Genomic DNA, 27,972 nt, shown 5'->3' on the forward strand with positions numbered 1-27,972 from the left:
TTAGTTTAGTTGCATTATAGTCGTGGTTCTAGTGTAACGTTATGGCTAACAAAGGTAAAGTTAGTATTTACGTTTACAAATAAATATTGGTGTAAAATATAATTTACTTACTGATATCGTAAATGGTTATGGGCACCGATATCATAAATAAGTATAATTTAATAATATAGCAAACACCCTTAATGTAAATATTTTTATTAATTACAACAGATTACGATTTATGTCCACAAAATGACAATATTGGTGGTGGTTATTGTTCAACGTCATATTTTTTTAGCTACTTATATAAGTAATATGAACATTTTACGTACGGTACTAAGACGTACTAACTAAAAATATCATAAATTATAATATAAATATTTACTTACACCAAAGTTTACAAATAATGTTTCCAGTCACAATAACTTTAATAATGCAAGAGGGCAAAGTTGCAGACACATGGGCATAGTTTATTTAAATTGTAACGGGTTACATATTTTACATACAATGTCATTAATACTATGATAACCATTGTTCGTCGACGTCGTAATAAGTGAATTAGTTAGGGATCAATTAATAAAATATACGGTACCATACATTATGAATTATTCCATATCCGGTGAATAACGGATTTTTTTTTTTAAATTTTTGTGTTGTAAGGTAGGTTGTAAGTATTTAATAAAATAAAGAAATTAAAATGTATAGTAATTTTATTCATTTTACGTAACTTTTCTATTGAAAGGAAGATTTATTAACTACACAAATATTTTCAAGTTTGCTTTTAATATTTTTCAGTCGCAAATGGATTGAATATTTTAAAACGAGGCTACGGAAGCTCGCTACCAAAATGTGATTTTATGCCTAAAGAATATTGCGTAAGTATAGTGTATAGTCCAACTTAAAGACGCCCGCAAGTCCGTTGCAGCACCAAAATTCATTTGTCGCGTGGGAACCGTAAATTTTTCCGAGAAAATAAAGTAATCCTATGTTCTTTCCCGGGACTCAAAGTGTCACCATTCACCATACCAAATTTCAGCAGCAAATCGGTTCAGCGATTTGGGCGTGAGGATGTAACAGACAGATAGTCAGTCACTTTTTTGCACTATTTATAATATTTTATTGTACAATGTTTTGTTGTCAACAGGGGCCTACCTTTCAAAAAACAGACCAAATCAAAGGAGAGAATCTACCGCCAGCACTTTTTAACATTTATAAGAAACCCGTGGTACTCCACCAGGGTTATATGCAATGGTTGTTCGATCATGAAGGCAAGAGATACCTTGATTTATTCGGTGGGATAGTCACAGTGTCTGTTGGTCACTGTCATCCGTAAGTGTTTTGGGGATTTAAGGCCCTATTTTTTGATAGCTTTTCTCCTTATATGCCGTTTATAAATTTAAGAAACATATTTTTTGCACTTGAACATTTTTTGCCTGGAAACGATGTACGCTGTACATTTAAAAGGTAAATCTATACTTTAGCTACTCCCTTATGCACTTAACTGTATTTTTTTTCAGGAAAGTAACAGCGGCATTACAGGAGCAAATAAAAACACTTTGGCACACCACTAACATCTACAGACATCCCAAAATATACGAATACGTTGAGAAATTCACGTCTAAATTCGGGAATGATTTGAAAGTAAGTATAGTAATCCCTATTAAAGAATTTTCAAAATGTTTCGATAGTTTTTAACGTGAATTAAATTTTTCAGGTGGTATATTTAGTAAATAGTGGGACTGAAGCGAATGACCTAGCTATGCTATTGGCTAAGGCATACACGGGCAACAATGACGTTATATCTCTCCAAGGCTCCTACCACGGGTACTCGAGTACCATCATGGGATTGACTGGCACAAGGTCATATAGAATGCCCATACCTGTACCACCGGGAATACATCATGTGAGTTACGTTTCAGATAGGCAATAGAAGACAAACTCTGAGTCCATTCATTATTACTTTTCTAGTCAGTTATGTCTATAAACAAGGAAATTCGGGGTTTTCCACAAGTAAATCTGTACAAAGGACACATACACGATTACACACCATACCCACCGGCCATCACCATACCTAACTGGTGGTGGCCGGCGGGTACTACCTTACTATACCCTTTGTTTTGTTACACCCTTTATAATATGACGCGTTCACCGAAAATACATACTGTCCCCAACAAATGTGCATAACTAAACTAAAAACGTGTTTATATATTCCAGGCAATGCTCCCAGACCCACTACGCGGCATCTGGGGTGGATGCAGGGACTCGATCTCACAGGTGTCAGGGTCCTGCTCGTGCCCTGGTGAATGCGTGACCTCCGACAAATACATTCATCAATTGGAAGAGGTAAACTTGAACAATGTTAAATGGAAAGGCATAATATAATATTTGGTCCTTACATATAAAATTGGCGTTTTGTTGTCCACTTTGATCTCAAACATCTCCTCTCTGGTTAAGAATTCCAAATTCAAATTTATATATTCATTTATTTGGTACCTCATTTGGTACATTTGAGTTTCGAAAACGGTCATTTTTTTTTTCTTGATTATTTTTTCTTTGGAATCGTTCATATCGCACAATGGAAAAATTGAAATATCGCTTTATTTACGAATTTGAGTTCTACCGTGGCACTAGTGCTGCAAAAACAGTTAACAGCTCGAAGAATTAACAATGTGTATGGCGCTGGTGTCGCAAAAGACGTCGAAGAAAAAGTCGGTACGGTTTTGGTTCCAAGGTTTTTGTTTTGGAAATTTCGACCTTCAGAGCAAGCCCCGTGGACGACCCGAGACCAAAATGAATAATGAAGAATTAAAGGCCATTGTGGAAGCGGATCCATCGCAAACCACTTCAGAGTTAGCAGTAGGCTTCGGTGTTTGCCCCCCATGTGGGGCCTCTGTTCGGCGTAGGGGGACAAGAAACCCCAACAGTGTGGGCCTGCTTTGGGTGAGCAGGCAAGCGCGGACGGAAGTCACGGAAGACATGTAATAGGCCCTCGCGTCTCCGTCCTGCGCGAAAGTAGGAACACGGTCGGGTTTTAGTGGGTACAGCTGCGGCCACTTACCATCTCTTCGGCCGTAGCAAGTCCCACATACCCCGGTGGTCCTTCCCCAACGCTACCGGGGATGTGTAATAGCATTTCCCGACCAAAAAAAAAAAAAAAAAAAAAAAAAAAAAAAAAAAAAAAAAAAAAAAAAAAAAAAAAAAAAGGCTTCGGTGTAAGTGATAAAACTGCTTTAATCCACTTGAAGTAAATTGGGAAGATAAAAAACTTGAAAGGTGTGTACATCATGAATTGAGTGAAGCAAAGCAAGCAAGATTTTAAATTGAAGCATTACTTGTGAATTGTGATGAAAAATGGATCCTTTGCGATAATCGGAAGCGTTCGTCGCAATGTCTGTCCCCTGGACAATCAGCCAAATCCTGCCCTAAGCGAAAATTTACTCAGAAAAACTTACTTGTGAGTGTTTGGTGGACTAGTGCAGGCTGGTGTCGTTCACTACAGCTTTCTAAAATCTGGCCAAACGGTTACGGCAGATATCTTTTGTCAGCAAATGCAAACCATGATGGAAGAACTAGCTGCTAAACAACCAAGGCTCAAGGCTGGTCAATCGCTCTAGGCCACTGCTGCTTCAGGACAACGATCTTAGACCACACACTGCACAACAGACGGCTGCAAAACTGGAGGAGCTGCAATTGGAATGTCTGCGACATCCATCGTTGACCATACTCCCCGGACCTTGCTCCTACAGATTATTATTTTTTTCGGAATTTGGATAACTTCCTACAAGAAAAAAAAATCAACTCTGATGTGGCAGTCCAAACCTCATTCAAAGAATTTATTGACTCTCGTCCCTCCGTTTTTAGGGTTCCGTAGCCGAATGGCAAAAAACGGAACCCTTATAGATTCGTCATATCTGTCTGTCTGTCTGTCCGTCCGTATGTATTGAATCTTGGTAAGTAGATGTAGTCTGTAAACCGCATTAAGATTTTGATACAAAATTGGAAAAATTATTTAAAAAATATTAAAAATTGTAGGGGTCTCTGTAGGTACAAGTTACAACTGAAACAAAAAAAAAATCATTTAATCTATGCGTGTGGGGTATCGTATATAAATAAGTCTATGGGGGTATCTATGGAGTATGGATAGGTCTTCAAAAATCATATTGAAGTTTCTAATATATATTTTTTCTAACCTGAATAGTTTGCGAGAGAGACTCTTCCAAAGCGGTAAAACTCTAACTTCTAATGTAGAGGCGTGATAAATCTATACTAATATTATAAATGCGAAAGTATCTCTGTCTGTCTGTCTGTCTGTCTGTCTCGCTTTCACGTCAAAACTACCGAACCGATTGTAATGAAATTTTGTATACAGATAGTCTAAAGCCTGAGAAAGGACATAGGCTACTTTTTTTACTGGAAAAAAGGGTTGTAAGGGGGTGAAAATACGAAAATTTGTTCAAATTAAGTTAGTTCCAAAAATTCATACTAGATGGCGCCGTGCGTCTCTTACATCGCGCTAACGCTTGCCCAACATCTTTCTATAAAAGGTGGTATTATCATACACTTAAGTTTCGATTTTTTTTTCGATTGTTATTTCTTTTTTACGTTATTTAATAAGCCAGTACATTATATTAGATAGGGTGACGTAACCTTAAACCTATCAATGATAAATAGTTTATGGGTAAAGTTGTGTAATTGGGGGGCTAAAATATAAGCTTTAAAATTTGGCATAATATATAAAGTTTAATTTTAAAAAATGAAATATTATGTGCACACTGCACAGCTGTTTTGATTTAAGGGGTACCAGGGTATTTTTTATAAAAGCTTTTGACACCAATTTTGTTGACATCGCGCGCTATAAACTGAAGTCCACGCGGACGAAGTCGCGGGCAACAGCTAGTTATATCTATACAGGGTGTAACAAAAATAAGTGATAATACTTTGGGTATGTATGTGTTCCTTGTAGAGAGTTCACTGTGAAAGTAGCAGCTCTCAAAGACCAAATTTTTTTTTCACTTTTGTATGGGCAAGCGCCCGAACGTCACGAGTTTCCCCATACAAAAGTGAAAAAAAATTTTGGTCTTTCAGCGCTGCTACTTTCATAGTGAACTCTCTATAAGGAACACATATTCACCCTAAAGTATTATCACTTATTTTTGTTACACCTTGTATATATAAAAATGGATTTTCAATTGTGTTAGTAACGCTAAAACTCGAAAACGGCTGAACGGATTGGGCTAATTTTAGTCTCAAAATATTCGTAGAAGTCCAGGGAAGGTTTTAAAGTGACACAAAGTTCACCGGGACAGCTAGTATTTTTATATATTATGATGTACATTCCTATAAAAACTACCAATGAAAATTGGTTTGAACGAGATATATAAAGAAGTTTTTTTTATAAGTACGTCATAAATGGTTAACCTTAAATTAATTTTCTTTAAATCAACTGAAATATAAAAATAGATCAAAAACCTTTTAATTTCATAAAAATAAACCTTATTGCTGCTGCGGAACTCTTCATGGGTGAGTCCAACTCGCACTTAGCCGGTTTTTTTTTTAGTAAAGGGATCAACAAACTACATTTAAGATGGCAAAAATGCATCGATAACAATGGTACATACTTTGATTAATTAAATATTATGGGCATTTTCAAAAAAACGTGTACCCTTGCAAAAATATGTCTATATTTTTTAAGGTCATTTATTTACCTTTTTTTGAATGTCATATACAAGGAAAAATATTGAACTAATGGAATAAGTTAAAAAGAACGCTGAAAACGTTATATTGTTCTGATATTATTGAAACAAAATCGAATTTTCGACGAAACAGATTCCGTTGTGCGACTAAATGTAAAATATAATTTAATACAAAAAAATACAGCAATAAATGGATTTCTTCGTTAATTTAATCTAGTGAAATGCATATTTAATTGTTTATTAAAAAAAATTTAGATAATTTCAAGGATCAACAAGAGTAGCAATTATTTTTAATCCATAGTGTGACTATGTGACCCAACCACTAGGTTATTTTTCATTTTTTTACATGAGTAAGTAATATTTAACATATTTAAAGGAGTTTTTATAACACAAAAACCTTTTATTTAAACATTTTTATTGTTGCACTACTTATAAAAGTAAAAAATTCTTTGATTTCATAGATTTAACTTCAATAATTAGAGGGACGAACATCTCATAATCATAAAGATGTGTTCACATGTCTACGAATTCCTAAGTTATTAATGACATCGGATTATATGCACGATCAATGTGCCGAAATATCCATGCAAATATGCACGAAAAATGGTCGAAATATGCACAATCAAAAGTCACTTAATATTAAAATTTATTATTTTTTTGAAGACTTTTCCGGTAGTGACATTAATAAAAGCGCCATTTTTTATAATTTCATAAAATCCAGGATTTTTAATTTCTTGAAATAAAGACTTTTTATTTATTTATTATACGCCAATAATAATTTTCTACCAACATTTTCCGATTGCAATCTTAATGCCCATGGAAGTTAAACTACCGAAATATGCACTATCAACGAAAAATTGCCAAAATATGCACTATCGCCTAAAAAGTGACATTATATGCATTTGCATATGCAAGTATGCAAATGCATATAATCTGATGTCTAGTTATTATAAATCTGCAAATATCAACGACACAAAATGATTTTCAACTTTACTGATAGAAAAGTAGTGGAAATAAAATCAAAATTAAAAAAAAAAAAAAAAAAAAAAACAACTTTTAGGTACTTAAATTTTAAATATTTGTTATTGTTAAGTAAAGGCAACGCCTTGATAATTTGGCTGTAGCGATATCGATTTTTCAATGACTAAAGCTAAGAAATTAAAGTTCATTGTCAGTATTTATCATGTCTTTGTCTTTGATTTACCCATAGCATAACACGATTGGTCAACTTTTATAACACAGAATAATCAATCAAATAGACCTGTGTAAAAAAAAAGGATTCCTATTTTTCCAACAGAGGAGAGTGATTTAAGCTTCCAAATTTGTACATGGCTTGGTTCAAGCATACACTTTAATTTGCCCATAGCTTATATGAAATGTATTTATGGTTTTTAAATTACGCGACAAAAATATTTTGTCGCTTACGCCCTTTCCATTTTTTGCTGTTCCATTGCTTGTTTTCTGTGAAAGGCCGGGCCGGGCTTTCATAGAAAACTAGCAATCTAAAACATATCCAAAACGGTTTTTTACTTTAACGCGGCGTCACCTTAACACATAAGTAATAAAAAATATATTTGTACGTTAATCGTACCAGTTTAAAAATCTCCAATTTTCTGAATAAAATCTGTGAATAAAAAAATAATTTATTTAAAATGTGAACTAAGCCTTATGCTTTCCGCCTGTTGTGACTTGTCCGTTCCATTATATGTGACCATACGAAAAGTCACAAGTCGGAAGTCACGTAATATTACTTTCTTTTACTTTTAAAGTGTTTGTAAATAACAGATAATAGTTATCACAATTTCATTTTTTATACTAAATACTAAGATAATTTTGCAACGTGTCAACAGTAGAAACAGTTGGAGAAAGTATAATAATGCTTACAAAATATGGTCACTTATCTGAACAAATAAACCGTTCCTGAAGAACCATCCAACCTGCGTCCGCGTCTTGTAGCAGATTTTTAACTACTAAATTCAAATTGAAGTTTCTCGATGTACATGAAATATAGTGCTATCATTTAGTGCCGAAAATATTTTTGTAGTATGTTTATAAAACTAAAAAAAACGGTCACTAAACCGAACATTCCGGTCGGGTTGCTTTTTCATGATTATAATTTTAATTAATTTGTAGTTAAATTATGTTAGATTTTTCAATAACAAGACATTCAATTGATACATTAAGTATTTAGGAATCTAACATATGTTTTTTAAGTAACTTACTTTAAGAAAAAAAATAGTTATTAAAGATTTTGTTACAACTTCTGGGAAGGGGACAGATGAATTTAATAGGTTTCGATACTTAAAAACCCTTATAAATCTCATACTAAATAAAATTTTATACAAACGTGAATGTATTTTAATAAAAGAAAACTTGTTTATGCTCCTACATTAAAATTACAAAATGTTAGTATGTAATTTTTTACAAATAATCTGTAGCGAAGTCAAGGGACAAGGTAAAAACCAGGGGTACACATTTTTTTGAAAATGCCCTTATATTAAACAAAAAAAAACGACTTTATATTCCTCCCATACAAAATTCCAGTTTCATATGACGTAAGGACCTAGTAATATCTTATATATTTAAACGAGCAATTCTTGTATCTATATATATATAAGTGGAATCTTGGAATCCGCCCCAACGATTTTCATAAAATTTAGTATATAGGGGGTTTCGGGGGCGATAAATCGATCTAGCTACGAATCATTTTTAGAAAATGTCATTTTATTCGTGTTTTATCGAATACCGAGCAAAGCTCGGTCAAACAGCTAGTATTATATTAACTAAGACAAAAAAATATATTTTATGCAGTCACATTCTGCTGGCCGATTCTGTGTCGTACATTTGTGAGTATTATCACTGAGTTAGTAACGAAACGGAGGAGTGAGTAACGGAAATGATTCCTAGCTAGATCGATTTATCGCCCCCGAAACCCCCTATTTACAATAATATTTAATATTTTAATTTAAGGATGATAAACGCGATACCGTACTTCTTTATATTAATATTTATTTAGCTTTGTAGGTATATTTTTTGAAGTTGTTAGACCATGCCTATAGGAGGGTAGACAGTACACGAAATATAATACAAATTATTTTTTTTTGAGAGTTTGTAATATTATAGAATTACTGAAAATGACATTTTCTAACTCATTAATTTTATTAAATAAAAAGTAAATATTTTATGCGTAATATCACGTGATCGCAAACAGCCATCAGAGAGTGTTAGGTACGTCACGATCTCCAAAACATTGTGTGTGACAGTGACATTTTGATGTCAAACCCATACAAAAATTTTACGCGAGATTTGACGCGACGCCATGACGAACTTTAGCGTTTTAGCGGGAAATTTTAAAACGAAATAAGTGTTTTTTTTTTAATTTAAGTAAATAAGAGTGTATTTATTTTTTATATATTATTAGGTGCAGCAAATATACATCTGTAAAATAAATGTATTTGCGAAAAATAGTCTATTATACCCCTGTTCCCTAAATAATCACGAAGTGGTTTACTTGAAGATATTCTACGAGAAACGAGTGCTTTTAACTAATTTACTTGTTACTAAAATTTTAATTTTTGCTTTACAGCTAATAGGTAACTCGATCCCGGTGGGCGGTGTGGCTGCTATGTTTGCAGAATCTATCCAGGGTGTCAATGGCACTATGCAGTTTCCAAAAGGATACCTCAGAAAAGCCAGTGAAGTGGTCAGAAAACATGGCGGCGTGTTCATATCTGACGAGGTTGTTATTTATTTAAATAATGTATTATCTATTTTACTAGCTGTCCCGGCAAACGTTGTTTTGCCATCTAAAGTATTTCGCCCAGTGATATTTTATTATAAAAAACATCATTGATTTCGCCCATTTTAATTTACTGAAGTGACTAAATATGTATGTCACCATGGGAACATCCATCGCTATCCCATCGCACAAAAAATGGTCGCCGTTGGCCTCGACTCTCGAGTTGTAATAATTGAAGAGTGATATTCCAAAACGTACAAGTAATTTTTTTTAATTTTCAGTTTTATGTTTCGTTTTACTCTATGGCACAGCAGTTACGTAACCGAACAAAATAAATTTCACAAAACGTACTAGGTCGCGTCAGTTTTTTCTAAAATACGGATTCACAATCAGTATGTAGGGTCGGATATCTCACATTGAACCAGGCAGCTACATTTAACCACCATTTTATTTCCAAAATGCGACGTTGCCAATTTCTGCAAAAATGGCTGAAAGAGAGGTATTTTTATGAAAATGAACTCGAAAAGTAAGTATTTTTTACAAATTTCTTTCTTTTTTCACTTTTTTACAATCAATGATATTGGTATCTTTATATTAATACTGTATACTGTAGTTATCCAGCTTGAAAATACGCCTTAATTCGTTACTGTGCGAGATTATTTTCTGGGTAAAATTTTGAGATTAGTTGCCAAAACGTGGTCTGTCCCACAATGAGCCACTTGTAGGTGGTACACATTGAACCATGGCTCAATGTGCACCACCCCACAGGTTAAATGTGTACTAATACCATAATTATTTATTTTGTTACAGTATGGCGCGAAATAAGGTGTTAGTAAAAAAAAGAGGTGGACATTCAGCTGCCAATAATTGCATAGATCAGTATTAGAAAACTTTATAGAAAGATTTATTCCAAAATGTGCTTAGTGAAACTTAGTTTTTACATTTTGGAACGAATCACTTCCTTACTTAGCACGTTTCGGAACGCAATCTGTCATTGTTAACGTAAAAATGGACGAAAGTGAATTTGAAGAGTTTAATTATTGTGTCGTTAAAATAGTTGAAAGTGGACGGAAACGAAGAAAAAATGAGGAAAAGTGGAAAAAACTTTAGAGGACCGGTTGGTCTCCCTAAGAGTTCACTAGAGGTCGGAGGAGTATAGAGTAAAACTCGATATACTGTGGTGAACTGAAGTGAACTCTTAGAGAGACCAACCGGTCCTCTAAACTGGTGACCCCGACGTGATATTGTGTCAATTTCAATTTCAATTTCATGTCCGGTATTATTACACGGACAGATTTCTCTTGTCATGCGAACGTACGTTCTTTGCAGAGCGATTTTCTTCTGTGTTTCAACTGCTATAACGAACGTATACAAAGACGGCGTGCGTTCTTTTCAGAGCGCGTTGTTTTCTTTGTGTCAATCGGCGCACGAACGTAGGTACTGCTACAAAACAAATACTGTTCTCAAGAAAAATATAGTTCCTAATCGATTTTATAGTAATATAGAAAGTATTCCAGCTGAAAACTGCATATCAGAAGAAAAAAGATGTAAGAAAATTACTTCAATTTTGTGATCTACCAACGGCTGCTAAAGCCTTTTATGACCAAGCACTTGGAAGTTGTACAAGTGGTATCTAATCAAGAAACTGTCTACGGAAATAATGATGAAGAGCCATTTATATAAGCCATAAATTTTTAAATGTGTCATGTAACTTCAATTTTTAATCATTTCTATAGTGTTATTGATTGTTTAATTTCATTACCTTCAATTTTGCTTCCAATAAAATAATTAACTAAATAAAATTACTTACTGTTTTTTTCTGATTTAGTTTGAACACAAACTACTATATTGAGGTAAATAGATCTGAAAACTTCACAATAATAAAACAATTTTCTTTGTGATTTTATTTCAAAACGTACTAAGTAATGACTTAGTTCATTATGTTTAATGACTTAGTGCATTTTGGAAATGAAGGACGATAAAAATTACATATTTTTTTCCTTTTATATGTAAAAAAATTATATTTCTTTATCTAAATAACACTTTTTATCACAATGTATTTGTGCACTAACATAAAATTACAATGCATTATGTAAGAGAATAAACACAATTCAGTTTTTAATATATACCCAAAAGTTGCATCATGAGGACATAGCACATTTTGAAATATCACTCTTCAATTTACTATTATTTATTCAACAAATGAACTTATCAATATAAAAAGTACCCAGTAGCCGATTCTCAGACCAACTAAATATGCATAAAAAATTTGGTAAAAATTAGTAAAGCAGTTTCAGAGGAGTACGGTAACTAACATTGTGACACGAGAATTTTATATATAAGATAAGAAGATATTTCCGATGGCTAAAATTGAGCGAAATTCCTCCATGGCATGTCCATGACCTACAATATCATATTCTAGTTTCAGTAAAGTAATAAAAAGCGCTCATCTATTTCAGGTACAGACTGGTTTCGGTCGTACCGGCGATGCTTTTTGGGGTTTCGAAAACCACGAAGTGAAACCGGACATTGTAACCATGGCTAAAGGCATTGGTAACGGATTCCCTATGGCAGCTGTGGTAACCACGCAAGAAATAGCTGCGGTACATACTAAAGCATCGTATTTCAACACATTTGGTGGAAATCCTATGGCCGCCGCGGTGGGAAAAGCTGTTTTAGAAGTACGTTAAAATCTTTTGACCAGGTGGCAGGTACCATCTCAGAAATTGATCCATAGTCAGATGACCGACTAAAGTTAATTGGTCGGATTATGACAAGTCAATAACGAATAGCGTTATTTTTCGGCTGTGCTCGACATACTCGACCTTTCGTAAAGTTCGACAAGGCTTTAATTGAATGTGTCAATGGGCGCCGCTGGTAAAGGAGAACTGTCAAAAATGAGGTTTTTGTATGATAGCAGCGTTAGTTCCTTTTCTTGCCACGTTCATAAAAAGCCTTGTCGAACTGTACGTTATAATGTGCCTATGAATCAATTTTTTGATTGTATGGTGTGAAGTTATTACCTATATCCTGTTGTATTAAGAAAAAATAAATACTTTGCATTTTTTTCACTAGGTTATAGAAGAGGAAAACCTACAAGCAAATTGCAAAAAACTGGGCAAATATTTCATAGAACAGTTGATGCAGTTGCAATCTGTGTACCCTGTGATTGGAGACGTAAGAGGGAAAGGCCTTATGCTGGGCGTCGAGTTTGTCGAGCCAGGCACAAAAACACCGCTAAGCCCTACAGATGTAGGCGATATTATGGAGGGCATGAAGGATCTAGGTGTACTCATTGGACGCGGTGGGCGCTGGAATAATGTATGACTTTATTTATTTTTAATAACTATTATTATTCACGTGAGTTTAGTATGCATTAATATTTTTAATTATTTTCAGGTGTTAAGAATTAAACCTCCCATGTGCATAACGGAAAATGACGTCGACTTCACTATCTCTGTTATAGATACGGTCCTCAATGGATTTATGAAGAAATAAAAACTTTTTCTAAATACCCAAAAAATAGGCTGTACATTATTAACTGTACAGCATGTAATGGATAGGCACCTTTATAACAAAATAAAATTTAATTAATACTTTCATGGCTCTTATTTCAAAAAAAATATAAACGTCAATCTGATTGTCGAATGTCGATGTCAAATGTTGGAGTTTTGCGGAGAATGTGAAAGAGTCATTGACTTTTATAAGTGGACTCGGCATAATGGTCTCTACCAAATCAAAATACTGTCGCCGGTCCGCCTTTTTATGTTCCGGTTCTCCGAGGTACATAAACTGTCAAAGTGTCGTATTATAGGAATGTCGAAATTGAAAGAAAATATCGTAATATCGATACATCGATATTTGAAAAAATATCAATATCGGTCTCGATAAATCGCGAAAAAAATAGGCACTTGAAATGTTCACAAAATACTCAGTTGTATACATACTATTATTATTATTAATAATAATAATTGATGGTAAAATTAAAATAAACTGTAAACACTTCGTGCGCGAGTACAACTAGTATTTGTCCGATTTTTTGGTAATTTTTGCCAAATATCAATAATGGCAACTTAAATAATAATTAATAAACTTAAAATAAATTAAATAGTTTTATTAAAATTAAGGAGGCTCCTATATAAAAAAAACCATATTTGCCTATTTTGTCTTTATGTACTATAGTCTATAATACATAGAGACAAAATAGGCAACATTTTTATATAATATTAAAAAAAAACAATTTTGATATCAATATAATATAATGTAACAGGACGCTCACTTATAACATCTTAGTTTATCGATATCCTCGACTAATATCAACCGAGTGTCCCATCACTATAGACCGCCATGTTTAGTTCTTGGCAATATGGCGCCGGCCACAATTTTTTGTAGTTAAGTCGCTTCCTTCTGTTTCCTTATTCATTGGAAAGAGTCAATGATGAAATACTCAAACCATGTTACTAGCGCGCGCGTTCTGAAGCTTCAAATACGGCCCAATTGGGCCGTCTGTTGTTTGAGTCTGCATCGAGCGCAGTCACAAACGTGTGCCGCGTCTTGTCTTACCTAAATAAATTGAAAATGACGTCGTGCGTGTTTCGAAAATGTACCAATTATGACTTGAAAGTAAACAAAACACATAGAATCTCTTATCACATGTCTTGATTGCAATAAATACCTCGATTATTTACATTTTCAATTATTTTTTCGAACAATCTGAAAAAATCGAATTTTCGTCATAGCTCAGGCGAAGAAAGAGACAGCGATACGATTCGACGTTTAAAAATAGAACTGTCTCTTTTATGTAAATGGTTTTTCGTATCTTTTGTTTCACTTATCTGTCAAATTTGTCAATGTCTGCAATTCTGAATTTGGAAATTGTTCGGAAGAGATTTTAGCCGGAAAATAGTATGGACGTAACATATCTGTATAAGTAAAATCCATACTAATCCATACTAATATTATAAATGCGAAAGTGTCTCTGTCTGTCTGTCTGTCTGTCTGTCTGTCTGTCTGTCTGTCTTGCTTTCACGCCAAAACTACTGAACCGATTGCAATGAAATTTTGTATACAGTTATTCTAGAGTCTGAGAAAGGACATAGGCTACATTTTGATGTGGGAAAATATCTTATTTCCATGAAAATTTCGATGAAAATGAATTCGCATTGCGCGTGGCCAGCGCTCATCCCGGGGGTCCTGGGTTCGAGTCCCGCAGGCGGAACAAAAAGTTTTCAATTTTCCTGGGTCTTGGATGTGTATTAAAATAAAATTTCAAAAATCTTAAACATATTTTATGTATAATATTATAAAAAATCCAGAAATATATCGATGGAATGAACATTTTAGTTCTAATACGATTCAACAGATGGCGTTTTATTTTTTACTTTATTGTAACATAGAACTAATCATACTTATTAGTTAGTATGTTTTTGTTTATAGTTTTTAATACGTTAGAATATGATGTTTAATAATATTATAATCCATACTAATATTATAAATGCGAAAGTGTCTCTGTCTGTCTGTCTGTCTGTCTGTCTGTCTTGCTTTCACGCCAAAACTACTGAACCGATTGCAATTAAATTTTGTATACAGTTATTCTAGAGTCTGAGAAAGGACATAGGCTACATTTTGATGTGGGAAAATATCTTATTTCCATGAAAATTTCGATGAAAATGAATTCGCATTGCGCGTGGCCAGCGCTCATCCCGGGGGTCCTGGGTTCGAGTCCCGCAGGCTGAACAAAAAGTTTTCAATTTTCGGGGTCTTGGATGTGTTTTAAAATAAAATTTCAAAAATCTTAAACATATTTTATGTATAATATTATAAAAAATCCAGAAATATATCGATGGAATGAACATTTTAGTTCTAATACGATTCAACAGATGGCGTTTTATTTTTTACTTTATTGTAACATAGAACTAATCATACTTATTAGTTAGTATGTTTTTGTTTATAGTTTTTAATACGTTAGAATATGATGTTTAATAATATTATAATCCATACTAATATTATAAATGCGAAAGTGTCTCTGTCTGTCTGTCTGTCTGTCTGTCTGTCTTGCTTTCACGCCAAAACTACTGAACCGATTGCAATTAAATTTTGTATACAGTTATTCTAGAGTCTGAGAAAGGACATAGGCTACATTTTGATGTGGGAAAATATCTTATTTCCATGAAAATTTCGATGAAAATGAATTCGCATTGCGCGTGGCCAGCGCTCATCCCGGGGGTCCTGGGTTCGAGTCCCGCAGGCTGAACAAAAAGTTTTCAATTTTCCTGGGTCTTGGATGTGTATTAAAATAAAATTTCAAAAATCTTAAACATATTTTATGTATAATATTATAAAAAATCCAGAAATATATCGATGGAATGAACATTTTAGTTCTAATACGATTCAACAGATGGCGTTTTATTTTTTACTTTATTGTAACATAGAACTAATCATACTTATTAGTTACTATGTTTTTTTAATATTATCACTTGGTATAATAATAATCAATCTATCTTATCTTATGTAGAACTCCTACTGCATTTCTAATCCATACTATCCATACTAATTCCATACTAATATTATAAATGCGAAAGTATCTCTGTCTGTCTGTCTGTCTGTCTGTCTTGCTTTCACGCCAAAACTACTGAACCGATTGCAATGAAATTTTGTATACAGTTATTCTAGAGTCTGAGCAAGGACATAGGCTACATTTTGATGTGGGAAAATATCTTATTTCCATGAAAATTTCGATGAAAATGAATTCGCATTGCGCGTGGCCAGCGCTCATCCCGGGGGTCCTGGGTTCGAGTTCCGCAGGCGGAACAAAAAGTTTTCAATGTTCCTGGGTCTTGGATGTGTATTAAAATAAAATTTCAAAAATCTTAAACATATTTTATGTATAATATTATAAAAAATCCAGAAATATATCGATGGAATGAACATTTTAGTTCTAATACGATTCAACAGATGGCGTTTTATTTTTTACTTTATTGTAACATAGAACTAATCATACTTATTAGTTAGTATGTTTTTGTTTATAGTTTTTAATACGTTAGAATATGATGTTTAATAATATTATAATAATCCATACTAATATTATAAATGCGAAAGTATCTCTGTCTGTCTGTCTGTCTTGCTTTCACGCCAAAACTACTGAACCGATTGCAATGAAATTTTGTATACAGTTATTCTAGAGTCTGAGAAAGGACATAGGCTACATTTTGATGTGGGAAAATATCTTATTTCCATGAAAATTTCAATGAAAATGAATTCGCATTGTGCGTGGCCAGCGCTCATCCCGGGGGTCCTGGGTTCGAGTCCCGCAGGCGGAAAAAAAAGTTTTCAATTTTCCTGGGTCTTGGATGTGTATTAAAATAAAATTTCAAAAATCTTAAACATATTTTATGTATAATATTATAAAAAATCCAGAAATATATCGATGGAATGAACATTTTAGTTCTAATACGATTCAACAGATGGCGTTTTATTTTTTACTTTATTGTAACATAGAACTAATCATACTGTTACGTGCTAGGGTTCGAGGATTTGGAGAGAAAGACCTGGTGACTCTCTTGAAGACTTTATTAACACTGCACTAAACACTAGGTCACAACACTTAGCACTAAGTCCAAACACTAATCACTAGGTCCAATCACTAAGCACTATCACTGTCCTAGGTCGTAGCCAAGTCGCAGGTTTCACTGGTTCACTCACTATTGATCACTTGGTGTCGCCTTGAAGATCGCTCAGATTGAACTGACTTGCCGGGCCTGCCTGCGGCTCTTTTTATATGGCGAGACGAATTCCAGAAATTTCCCGATTTCACGTAAACAAGTAAACAACCGTGGGAAATTTCTAGTAGGCTCGGGCATGTGCCACAATAAAACTGCCGTCCTTGCGATAAGTGCAGTAAGTTGAATTTAATTTAGACCTTATGGACTCAGTCATAAGGTCTAAATTCAAACACGCTAACAAATAAAGGGTAAACACGTAAACAAACATTGGACCTTCCTAGAAGGTTCGAGTATGTACTTGCGCACCACGTGTCCGTATACCATGTACCGTAACAATACTTATTCGTTAGTATGTTTTTGTTTATAGTTTTTAATACGTTAGAATATGATGTTTAATAATATTATAATAATCCATACTAATATTATAAATGTGAAAGTATCTCTGTCTGTCTGTCTGTCTGTCTGTCTTGCTTTCACGCCAAAACTACTGAACCGATTGCAATGAAATTTTGTACACAGTTATTCTAGAGTCTGAGAAAGGACATAGGCTACATTTTGATGTGGGAAAATATCTTATTTCCATGAAAATATCGATGAAAATGAATTCGCATTGCGCGTGGCCAGCGCTCATCCCGGGGGTCCTGGGTTCGAGTCCCGCAGGTGGAACAAAAAGTTTTCAATGTTCCTGGGTCTTGGATGTGTATTAAAATAAAATTTCAAAAATCTTAAACATATTTTATGTATAATATTATAAAAAATCCAGAAATATATCGACGCAATGAACATTTTAGTTCTAATACGATTCAACAGATGGCGTTTTATTTTTTACTTTATTGTACCATAGAACTAATCATACTTATTAGTTGTTAGTATGTTTTTGTTTACAGTTTTTAATACGTTAGAATATTATGTTTAATAATATAATCACTTGGTATAATAATAATCAATCTATCTTATCTTATAGAACTCCTACTGCATTTGTAATCCATACTATCCATACTAATATTATAAATGCGAAAGTATCTCTGTCTGTCTGTCTGTCTTGCTTTCACGCCAAAACTACTGAACCGATTGCAATGAAATTTTGTACACAGTTATTCTAGAGTCTGAGAAAGGACATAGGCTACATTTTGATGTGGGAAAATATCTTATTTCCATGAAAATATAGATGAAAATGAATTCGCATTGCGCGTGGCCAGCGCTCATCCCGGGGGTCCTGGGTTCGAGTCCCGCAGGCGGAACAAAAAGTTTTCAATGTTCCTGGGTCTTGGATGTGTATTAAAATAAAATTTCAAAAATCTTAAACATATTTTATGTATAATACTAGCTGTTGCCCGCGACTTCGTCCGCGTGGACTTCAGTTTATAGCGCGCGATGTCAACAAAATTGGTGTCAAAAGCTTTTATAAAAAAACCCTGGTACCCCTTAAATCAATACAGCTGTGCAGTGTGCACACAATAAGTATTTCATTTTTTTATATTAAACTTTATATTTTATGCCAAATTTTAAAGCGTATTTAGCCCTCCAATTACACAACTTTACCCATAAACTATTTATCATTGATAGATTTAAGGTTACGTCACTGCACATATAAAGTACTGACTTATTTAATACCGTAGAATAGATATAACAATCGAAAAAAATCGAAACTTAAATGTAAGATGATACCACGTCTTATAGAAAGACTTTTGAGCAAGCGTCAGCGCGATGTAGAAGACGCACGGCGCCATCTATTATGAACTGTTGGAACTAACTTAATTTGAACAAATTTACGCATTTTCACCCCCTTACAACCCTTTTTTCCAGTAAAAAAGTAGCCTATGTCCTTTCTCAGGCTTTAGACTATACAAAATTTCATTACAATCGGTTCGGTAGTTTTGGCGTTTGGCGTGAAAACGAGACTGACAGACAGACAGACAGACATACAGAGATACTTTTGGCGTTTGGCGTGAAAGCGAGACTGACAGACAGACAGACAGACAGAGATACTTTCGCATTTACAATGTTAGTATAGATTATGTGCACACTGCACAGCTGTTTTTGGGTATTTTGATTAATTAAGGGCCGCGCTACACCGGAATGGCAGCGGCGAGGCGAGCACTTTCAGCGCTGCCATTCCGGTGTAGCGCGGCTCTAAGAGGGGTACCACTTACCAGGGTTTTAAAAAGTTTTTAAATTTGACACACATTTTGTTGACACCGCGCGCTATAAACTAAAGTCCACGCGGACGAAGTCGCGGGAAACAGCTAGTATCATTATAAAGAGTGATGTCGTGTTTTTATATTATTTTCCTAAAATTGTGTTATCTGGGTTTTTAATGTGTAATATTGGTAGGATATTAACCATTACATATTCGTTATCGTGCACAAGTGTGGGAAAGTGATATAATAACCAGAAACGTACTCTTTTGTGTTCCCTCTAAAACTCCATCGAAAGTTTCAGTAAAGCGTCTACCACTTTACTGAATCAACCGACTTGACTTCCTGACTGAATTGACTTTATACTTAGACTTTGACTAGACCTGACTGACCTGATGATAATATAGAAAAAATTGTATTAAAAAATATTTATTTTCCCGCCATAATATTATACTCGACTCTGGCCATGGTTATAGCCGAAGTGCCATTATAATAAGAAAAAAAAAGTCAAATGTCAATGTCATTTCAATGCCAAAAAAAAAATCGGAAATGTAGCGAGGTGAACCATTGAGCTAATTTTCGTAAAACAAAAAAATAGTTAAATCAGAAATTTAAGTATAACAATAATTATTAACAACATGGTATTTAAATGCCAAGAAGATAGCTTTCTTAAAGAGGTAAATAAGTTTAATTGTACTTTAAAAATTTATAATTTATCCTGGCTTGCATCATTATAAGTATTTCAAATTAGAATATAAAACTCATTTTTACAATGATTTTAATTAGTTTTAGAACCATAAGGCCTTTTTTGAAATTAGGATTAACCCAATAATCCAAAGTACAGGTATAAAAGATATCCAAATATTAGCTCTAATAAATACTTTGGAAATTTGAGAATCATGATTAAGATTTGAGAATCATGATTAATTTCTGTTGTGTTTTGGAGGGTTACAATATTAACAATACAGTGTAAACTCCATGTAACATCACTCTATTTAACGACAAACTCTCTTAAAGTGTCAAAATCAATTGACTTTGGTTGGTTTAGCTTGTCTACTACTACATAGCATCACACCCACTATCAATAACGTCAGCATTACAACAATTGAACAATAAAAAGTACCTTTTAAATTACTAAAATTAGTAAAAACTGCGCAGCTGTGTACGTTTTTTTTGTCGCATTCTTGGAAAGTTCTGTATGCATAGCTGTTTTAGACCCTAGTCCCTAACTAATAATAAGGAGTCATAGATTATTAATATCTATTCGTTATCATATTCTCAGTTATACATAACTCATAAGCTTTCAAACTGTAAATACGGTTACTAAAAGAAAATCACTGTATATTGACGAAAAGGTATTGTTTTTCTTCTCTCCATTTAACGACAACTCTATATAACGTCATAAAATGCATGGTCCCTTCAGTGTCGTTATATAGAGTTTACACTGTATATATAATCCAATTAAAGATTCTGAAGAATAAATTATATAAGTAAATCTTATAAATATACTTGTTTTCATTGAAAAGTTTACAGTAATGAACATGTATTTATAGAGAAAAATACTTTTCATTCCAGTATTCATCAAAGGTTGTAAAATGTGTGGAAACAGAAGATTCATTGATTGATTACGGCAAAGTATCTCCATTCAAAGGTTATGAAGTGACTTTGGAGAACACAATCTTGTTCCCAGCTGGAGGAGGACAGGTATGCCGTATGAATAACAGATTCTAAGTCTTTATCCTACTTTAAATATAATAAAGGCGAAAGTTTGGATGTATGTATGGATGTTTGTTACTCTTTCACGCAAAAACTACTGCACAGATTTTAATGAAACTTTGCAATAATAAAGCTTATACATCAGAATAACACTATAGTTTGTGCGTTATAAGATGATATGGGTGACAGTTTTCATACGGGTTTTTTTTTTAAAGAAAACAAAAAAAATCAAAATGTAATAAATTATATTCCATCTACAAAAACAAATGTTTCCTATAATTGTAAATGAATAAAGATGAAAGATGCTAAATGCTATCTTATTAACATAGCTGGGCACCGTTAATCAAATAGTTAACTTCGTTAATCCATTAAAAAAAAGTTAGCTTCGTTAAACGTTAAAGCGTTGCATTTCGGACGAATTAACGCAAGTTAACGTTAATCGTTAATCTGTTAATATGTATAATATGACCTTGTTATGACTTATTTTTGTATGTAATAATGTACACTAACACAATGATATTATCATTGTATTAGTGTACATACAAAACCTGTTGGTTTAGTTGTAAATAACCTAGTTGAAAATCACAGTGCACAGTTGCTTAGGCCAGCTCCTCTTCCTATGAGCTCCGTGGTGGCGACGCATTGATACTATGGCGCACACATACAAGCCACGCGCGGTGCCTTTGTATGAAGATTACTTACGTCCCCTCCTTTTACTATGCCCTAGCGCTGGTAGTGTAGTGATATAACCGGCACTGCTTCTCAATAAGGGATTTTCCTATATTTTTAATTTGATTGTCAAACAGTTTCCATTTTAGTAACTAGATGGCGTATGGGTAGACAACTATCGGTAATACCAGGGAATACCATCAATAATTGCTACAAAACTGGGCAAAAGAATGTAAAACTTGATACATTTCAACTTGTAAAAGACGCAATAATATTCCAATGAATAGGATAATAAAGTTATTATAACGATGTTTTAGCTAAAATTCACGGAAGACACAATTTGAATATGTCTTAGTTTTAAATTCGTAGGTAATAAGTTAACAACCCTAGCGACGATTTTCGTCATATACGTCAAATTTAAAAATTTCAACATCAGTTCTAAGTCGGCATACTCTATCATTCTGTCTACTCTGGTATAGTGTGCTGAACGCAGGACCTGTTGTATTAGTTACAAGTGTAATTGTTCACGCGGATTTTCAAATTCAAATAGAAACAAGTGATAATTATTATTTATTATCTACCTTCAGTATATGTATAACCATTCAAACGTCAAAAAGCATCGCGGATTACCCTCAACCCAATCTTTTTAAAACTATCAAAATCAACTGACAGCTGCCAAACTGAATTTTACATGGTCATAGGGTTGCAACGTAATAATTTCCGTTAAACTTTTTAATCGGGACTTAACGCGACTTATTTAAGTATAAAGTAGTAATGCTACTACGAGTACATACTTTTTCTCGACGTTTCTTAAATATTTACATACTTAACCATTAGGTCTGGTGTAACTGTCTTTAAAACTTAATTAAAAAACAATTTTTTTTCAGCCTCATGATGTGGGTTGGTTGAACAACATAGAAGTTGTACAAGTACTTCGGAAAGGTAATGAGGCTGTACATTTCACAAAAGAGCCTGTAGAAATTGGTACAAACGTACGACAAAAAGTTAACTGGGAAAGAAGATTTGATCATATGCAACAGCATTCAGGTATTTCTTTTTAAAGATTTAATAGCCTGCTGGTTTAATATAATGCTATATAATAAACTAGCTGTTGCCCGAGACTTCGTCTGCGTGGACTTCAGTTTATAGCGCGCGATGTCAACAAAATTGGAAATGAAATTTAAAATTAAACTTTATATTTTATGCCAAATTTTAAAGCATATTTAGCCCCCCAATTACACAACTTTACCCATAAACTATTTATCATTGATAGGATAAAGTATGAGTTATTAATTAATAACGTAAAATAGAAATAACTTATAACAATCGAAAAAAATCGAAACTCGAATGTGAGATGATACCACCTCTTATAGAAAGACGTTTGAGCAAGCGTCAGCGCGATGTAGGAGACGCACGGCGCCATCTATTATGAATTTTTGGAACTAACTTAATTTGAACAAATTTACGCATTTTCACCCCCTTACAACCCATTTTTGCAGTAAAAAAGTAGCCTATGTCCTTTCTCAGGCTTTAGACTATCTGTATACAAAATTTCATTACAATCGGTTCGATAGTTTTGGCGTGAAAGCGAGACAGACAGACAGACAAAGATACTTTCGCATTTATAATATTAGTATAGATTTAAAAAAAATTTGAACTCATTTAACACTTTTAGAACAGATTTTACTGGGTGCAGTTGCATAGCTTCTGGTCTTATTAATTAAAAACTGAGTCAACAATTTTTTAGGTCAGCACCTTTTGTCAGCAATATTAGAAAAAGAACACAACATACCTACAACCAGTTGGTGGCTCGGTGCAGATGAGTGTAATGTTGAGTTGCCGGTCACCAAGATATCAGATGAACTCATGAACAATGTGGAAACCAGATGCAATGAACTGATAAGGGCTGCAGTACCTGTAAATTTAAAGTTTTATAAAGCAAATGATCCCACACTGAATGAGGTATGTGTAATAATAAATTTTATGTCATGTTGATATTCTGAATTGCTACTTTTAAATATTTATTTGCGCTGTAATGTGCAAAACATTAAATCATACAACCAATAAATAATCATATATAAATAACCAATAATCATACACTATTATAAATGGGAAAGTGTGTCCGTCTATTACCTCTTCACGCCCAAACCGCTGAACCGATTTTGATAAAATTTAGTATGGGGATACTTTAGGACCCGAGAAAGGACATAGAATACTTTTTATCCCGGAAAAATGAACGGTTCCGCCGCGATAAACAAATTTTGGCGCAACGGAGTTGCGGGTGTCATCTGGTATATTATGATAATTAATAATGACAAAAGTCTGTGGCTGTAGATTTTTGTAACTTCTTTATGCAAAAATGGTTGTTTAAGTATTCAAATTTTGATCTTATTTGACATAGTTTAGGCTCATGAATAACACAATGTGGTCTAGTTTTTTTTCCAAAAAATCAATATTTTTGAGGGATACTGTACTCTAAAATTATATTTATTTTGAAGGCTCATACCCGAGGCTTACCAGAGGACTGCATGGATACAATAAGAGTGATATGTATTGGTGATATTGATGAAAACATGTGCTGTGGCACCCATGTTACCAATCTAAGGTATAATCAAAAGTTCAAGCTGTATGTATTGTTCCTATAGCGACATCATAATCTTTTAAATATTATTTAAAAAGCTTTTTTTAGCCAACTACAAGTTATAAAAATTTTGGGTGCAGAACCGGGTAAGAAAAACAAAACGAATCTAAGATTTCTCGTGGGTGGAAGAGTCACAAGGACATTTCAAAGAATGCTTGATAGAGAAAAGGCTCTTACAGGATTGCTAAAGTAAGTTTCCAATAACAAAATGAATATTAAATAAATTAATGAAATTAAAATAAGAATATTATGTAAAACAATAAATCTGTGTTCACACTGTTGTTAGCTGCCAAACAATATAATATTATTTCAAATTTGTTACGCATGTCACTGTCATTTCATATATATTTACTTTTTAATTTACACTTATAACTGGCAACATGTTAGTACCGGTGGCGGATTTACCAATAGGCTAAGTAGGCTGGAGCCTAGGGCGGCATATTTAGCCTCATTTTTTTTATCTTATGGAAATAAAAAATCCCACCAAAAACATTTCTTGTAAAATATTGCCGAGACGACCACATATTAGGTTTACCCTGTGAAAAAGATATGTGATCTCATGTAAAGCCAAGCTTCCGAATCTACACGGCCGAACTCTACTGTCCCTAACTTAAACAAATTCTACATACCAGTAAATATGTATGGCATCGCCGTTTCGCTACGGCACAGGGTGAAACCTGGTGTGGTCGTCTCAGCAAAAATTTTCAAAAAATGTTTTTTGGGAACTAAACTAACGTATTGAATTTCAAAGGTCAGTTATATTCGGCAAAAATTAAATAGCCTACAGGCGGCAAATTTGTAAATCCGCCACTGTAATAGTACGCAATTTGAACTACCTGCTGGCTGCTAGTGAGCTGACTCAAATTCACATGATGGCTGGTTGTACCGTGAACGCAGCTTTATGTTGAATTGTGGTTTTATGATAATCAAATATAACTTATCATTCATCAGAAATGAACCAAGTAAACATGAGGAGCTTGTGTCAAAAATACAGAAAAACATCAAAATTGCCAACAAAAACCTACAGAATGTACTTCTAGAGCTGGCTCAGTATGAAGTTGAGAAAGTCAAAAGAGCTGAACCGAAGCCAAAGTATTTGATTCTATTCAAGAAGGAATCTACACCAGAATTCAACCGAGCAGTATGTAAGGGATTGGAGAATGAAGGACTGTTTATGCTGCTTGCTTCCTCAGAGCCAGATAAAGCTAATGATGGTCAAATCATCATACAGGGTCCCGAAGATGCTTGCAACGATCTTGGGCAATTGTAAGTAATCTATTGTAAGTAACCTACCAAACCTACCAAAATTTTATTAGCACAGACCCTTATCCAACCTATCATCGACTATGCGGACGTTTGCTATTTAGATGCTAACGAAGAGATATAGAACAAATTGGAACGGCTTCAAAATCTGTCCACACGTTTTATTTTTGGCCTAAAAAAAATACGATCACGTGTCCGAATACAGAAGGCAGTTACGGTGACTCCCTATTCGCTTCCGTAGAAATTACCGAATACTCTGTTTCCTCTTCAATATTTTATTCAGTCCTACAACCCCTTCCTATTTGAAAGAGCGCTTCTCCTTTCCCAACTTGCAAAATTTATCCTGTAGATCCTTTAGACGCACCCTCTTAGATATCCCTCCCCATCGTACTGACTTCTTTGCTTATTCCTTCACTGTTTATGCTGCTAAACTCTGGAACTCCTTGCCAAGTAATATACGCGATTGTAAAACACTTGCACTGTTTAAAAACAGACTGCACGAGCATTATTTAAGCCTATCCTGACTAGAGAGAAAATTCCCCGGAAAGTTTCCATTTCTAAGGAATACTTCCTGAAAACTTCCTGAAAACTTCCAAATTTAGAAGTTTTGAAAACTGTCATTTATCTTATAAAGACAGTTGTGACGTTTATTTTTAAATGCAAATAACACTAAAATTAGGCAGTGTTGCCAACTATGGGGATTTCCCACTAAATTTAGTGGGGTTTTTAGGGGGTAAAATATTTTGGGGATATTTTTGGGGATAAAAATTTTGAAGAATGGAATATTTTTTTAATAACAACCTTAAAGTGGCTCGGAACTTCGCCGCGAGCGACCAAAATTCAAACGAAATGCCACTTTATGACATAGGTCATAGGCTATCATTTTACTCAACCACTAGCTTTTATGCCGCCGCAGGCGGCAGCATGGGTCGCCTAGCAAATGTCAGTAGAAAATGATATTCTATAATCTATGTCATAAAGTAGCATTTTATTTGAATTTTTACCGGTCGCGGTCGCTCGCGGGTCACGGCATAATATATCCGAAAGCCACCTTTAAGATGGAACTGCCGCACAAAGCACATGTCGCTATAATCTTTTTAGTCGTAACAGCTGACAGATTATTATATTTGTTGTCGTTGTATGTAATGAAAAAATAAATAAGATTGAAATATGTATTTAAAAACTGCTGGCCTGTTTGTTTGTTTGGCCTGTTGAAGGTGTATTTCAGCGTTTTGAGCGCTTAGTAGAACATATAGTCTGTCAAGAAAGTGAAGAAACTAAAAAGTGGCAACATCGTAGTGTCATCCCTTTTTTCTTAGATTGATTTGAAAGGGATGACACTACGATGTTGCCACTTTTTGATTTCTTCACTTTCTTGACAGACTGTACTCCAAGAAATTTTAAATATTTTGATTTTCTGGGGAGTTTTGGTTGAAATTTAGTGAGTTTTGTAGTTGCTTTAGGGGGAAAACGTTTTGAATAGTTGGCAACACTGAAATTAGGTACTTTTTATAGTTTTGATTAAATTGAACATACTATAGGTATAAAATATGTGTTATGAAAGCAGATATGTCTACTTTATTATTCAGTCGCATGATTTAGATCTTTTTTATTATAAATATTTATCTAAGATAACATTATTTTCAAACATATATTGCTCAGGATTGACTTTCCCCTACAAAATCCAATGTAAACGAATGGAGCGCCTAAGCATTCATGAAACATAATTCATAGTTTAAAAAAAAATACCTTTCTCCCTGTGCACATTTTTAACATCCTGATTGCTTGTGCCTTTTCCAATTATTGTTATGTAAACTTTAAAAACTTTTTTGCAAACTTTACTTGTACCCGTAATAAATCAGTTTCGCACACGCACTGCTCACATACCTACCTACTGCTGGTGTGACAAAAAGCACTAGCGACATCTGGTGACAGTATTAATATTTTATTTTCTATTTTCAGGTTGATTGCAGCATTGAAAGCAAAAGGCGCCTTCAAACATGGCAAGTTCCAGGGAAGAGCAGGAGACTTGAATGAAATCAAACAATGTTATAAAATTATTGAGGATTATTTTAAGAATAAATGAACTTGTTACCTGTTTTACTCAAATGAAATCTTTACACAACTTAAGGTGACGCCGCGTTAAAGTAAAAAAATCGTTTTGGGTATGTTTTAGATCGCTTGTTTTCTATGAGAAGCCGGGCCGGCCTCTCATAGAAAACAAGAAATGGAAAGGGCGTAAGCGACAAAATGGTTTTTGTCGCGTAATTTAAAACCCATAAATATATTTTATATAAGCTATGGGCAAATTATAGTGTATGTTTGAACTAATCTATGTACAAATTTTGGAAGCTTAAATCATTCTCCTGTGTTGGCAAAATAAGAATCCCGGTTTTATAGAGGCATTTTTGAT

At 33.9% G+C, this 27,972-nt stretch overlaps 1 protein-coding gene across 1 annotated transcript; it reads left to right on the forward strand.

The window, feature by feature from the left end:
* On the forward strand, window positions 1-27,689 carry LOC121739032 (alanine--glyoxylate aminotransferase 2, mitochondrial). Its single transcript, XM_042131344.1, has 17 exons — window positions 1-54; window positions 775-854; window positions 1,124-1,308; window positions 1,497-1,620; window positions 1,694-1,882; window positions 2,194-2,322; window positions 9,259-9,411; window positions 11,871-12,092; window positions 12,487-12,732; window positions 12,811-12,852; window positions 20,846-20,974; window positions 22,543-22,702; window positions 23,403-23,617; window positions 24,154-24,260; window positions 24,345-24,485; window positions 25,248-25,562; window positions 27,522-27,689. The coding sequence occupies exons 1-17, from the start codon at window positions 42-44 to the stop codon at window positions 27,643-27,645; spliced, it is 2,574 nt and encodes an 857-aa protein (XP_041987278.1). The 5' UTR covers window positions 1-41; the 3' UTR covers window positions 27,646-27,689.
* Window positions 27,690-27,972: the final 283 nt, after the last annotated feature.

This window comes from Aricia agestis, chromosome Z (genome assembly GCF_905147365.1).
Source record: "Aricia agestis chromosome Z, ilAriAges1.1, whole genome shotgun sequence".
NCBI classification, from domain to species: Eukaryota; Metazoa; Arthropoda; class Insecta; order Lepidoptera; family Lycaenidae; genus Aricia; species Aricia agestis.

Bases quoted from the DNA above. Each gene is read 5' to 3' on its own strand.
- LOC121739032 (XM_042131344.1), top strand. The intron at 1,883-2,193 runs GTGAGTTACGTT...TATATATTCCAG, and splicing joins TACCACCGGGAATACATCAT to GCAATGCTCCCAGACCCACT. The intron at 2,323-9,258 runs GTAAACTTGAAC...TTTGCTTTACAG, and splicing joins ACATTCATCAATTGGAAGAG to CTAATAGGTAACTCGATCCC.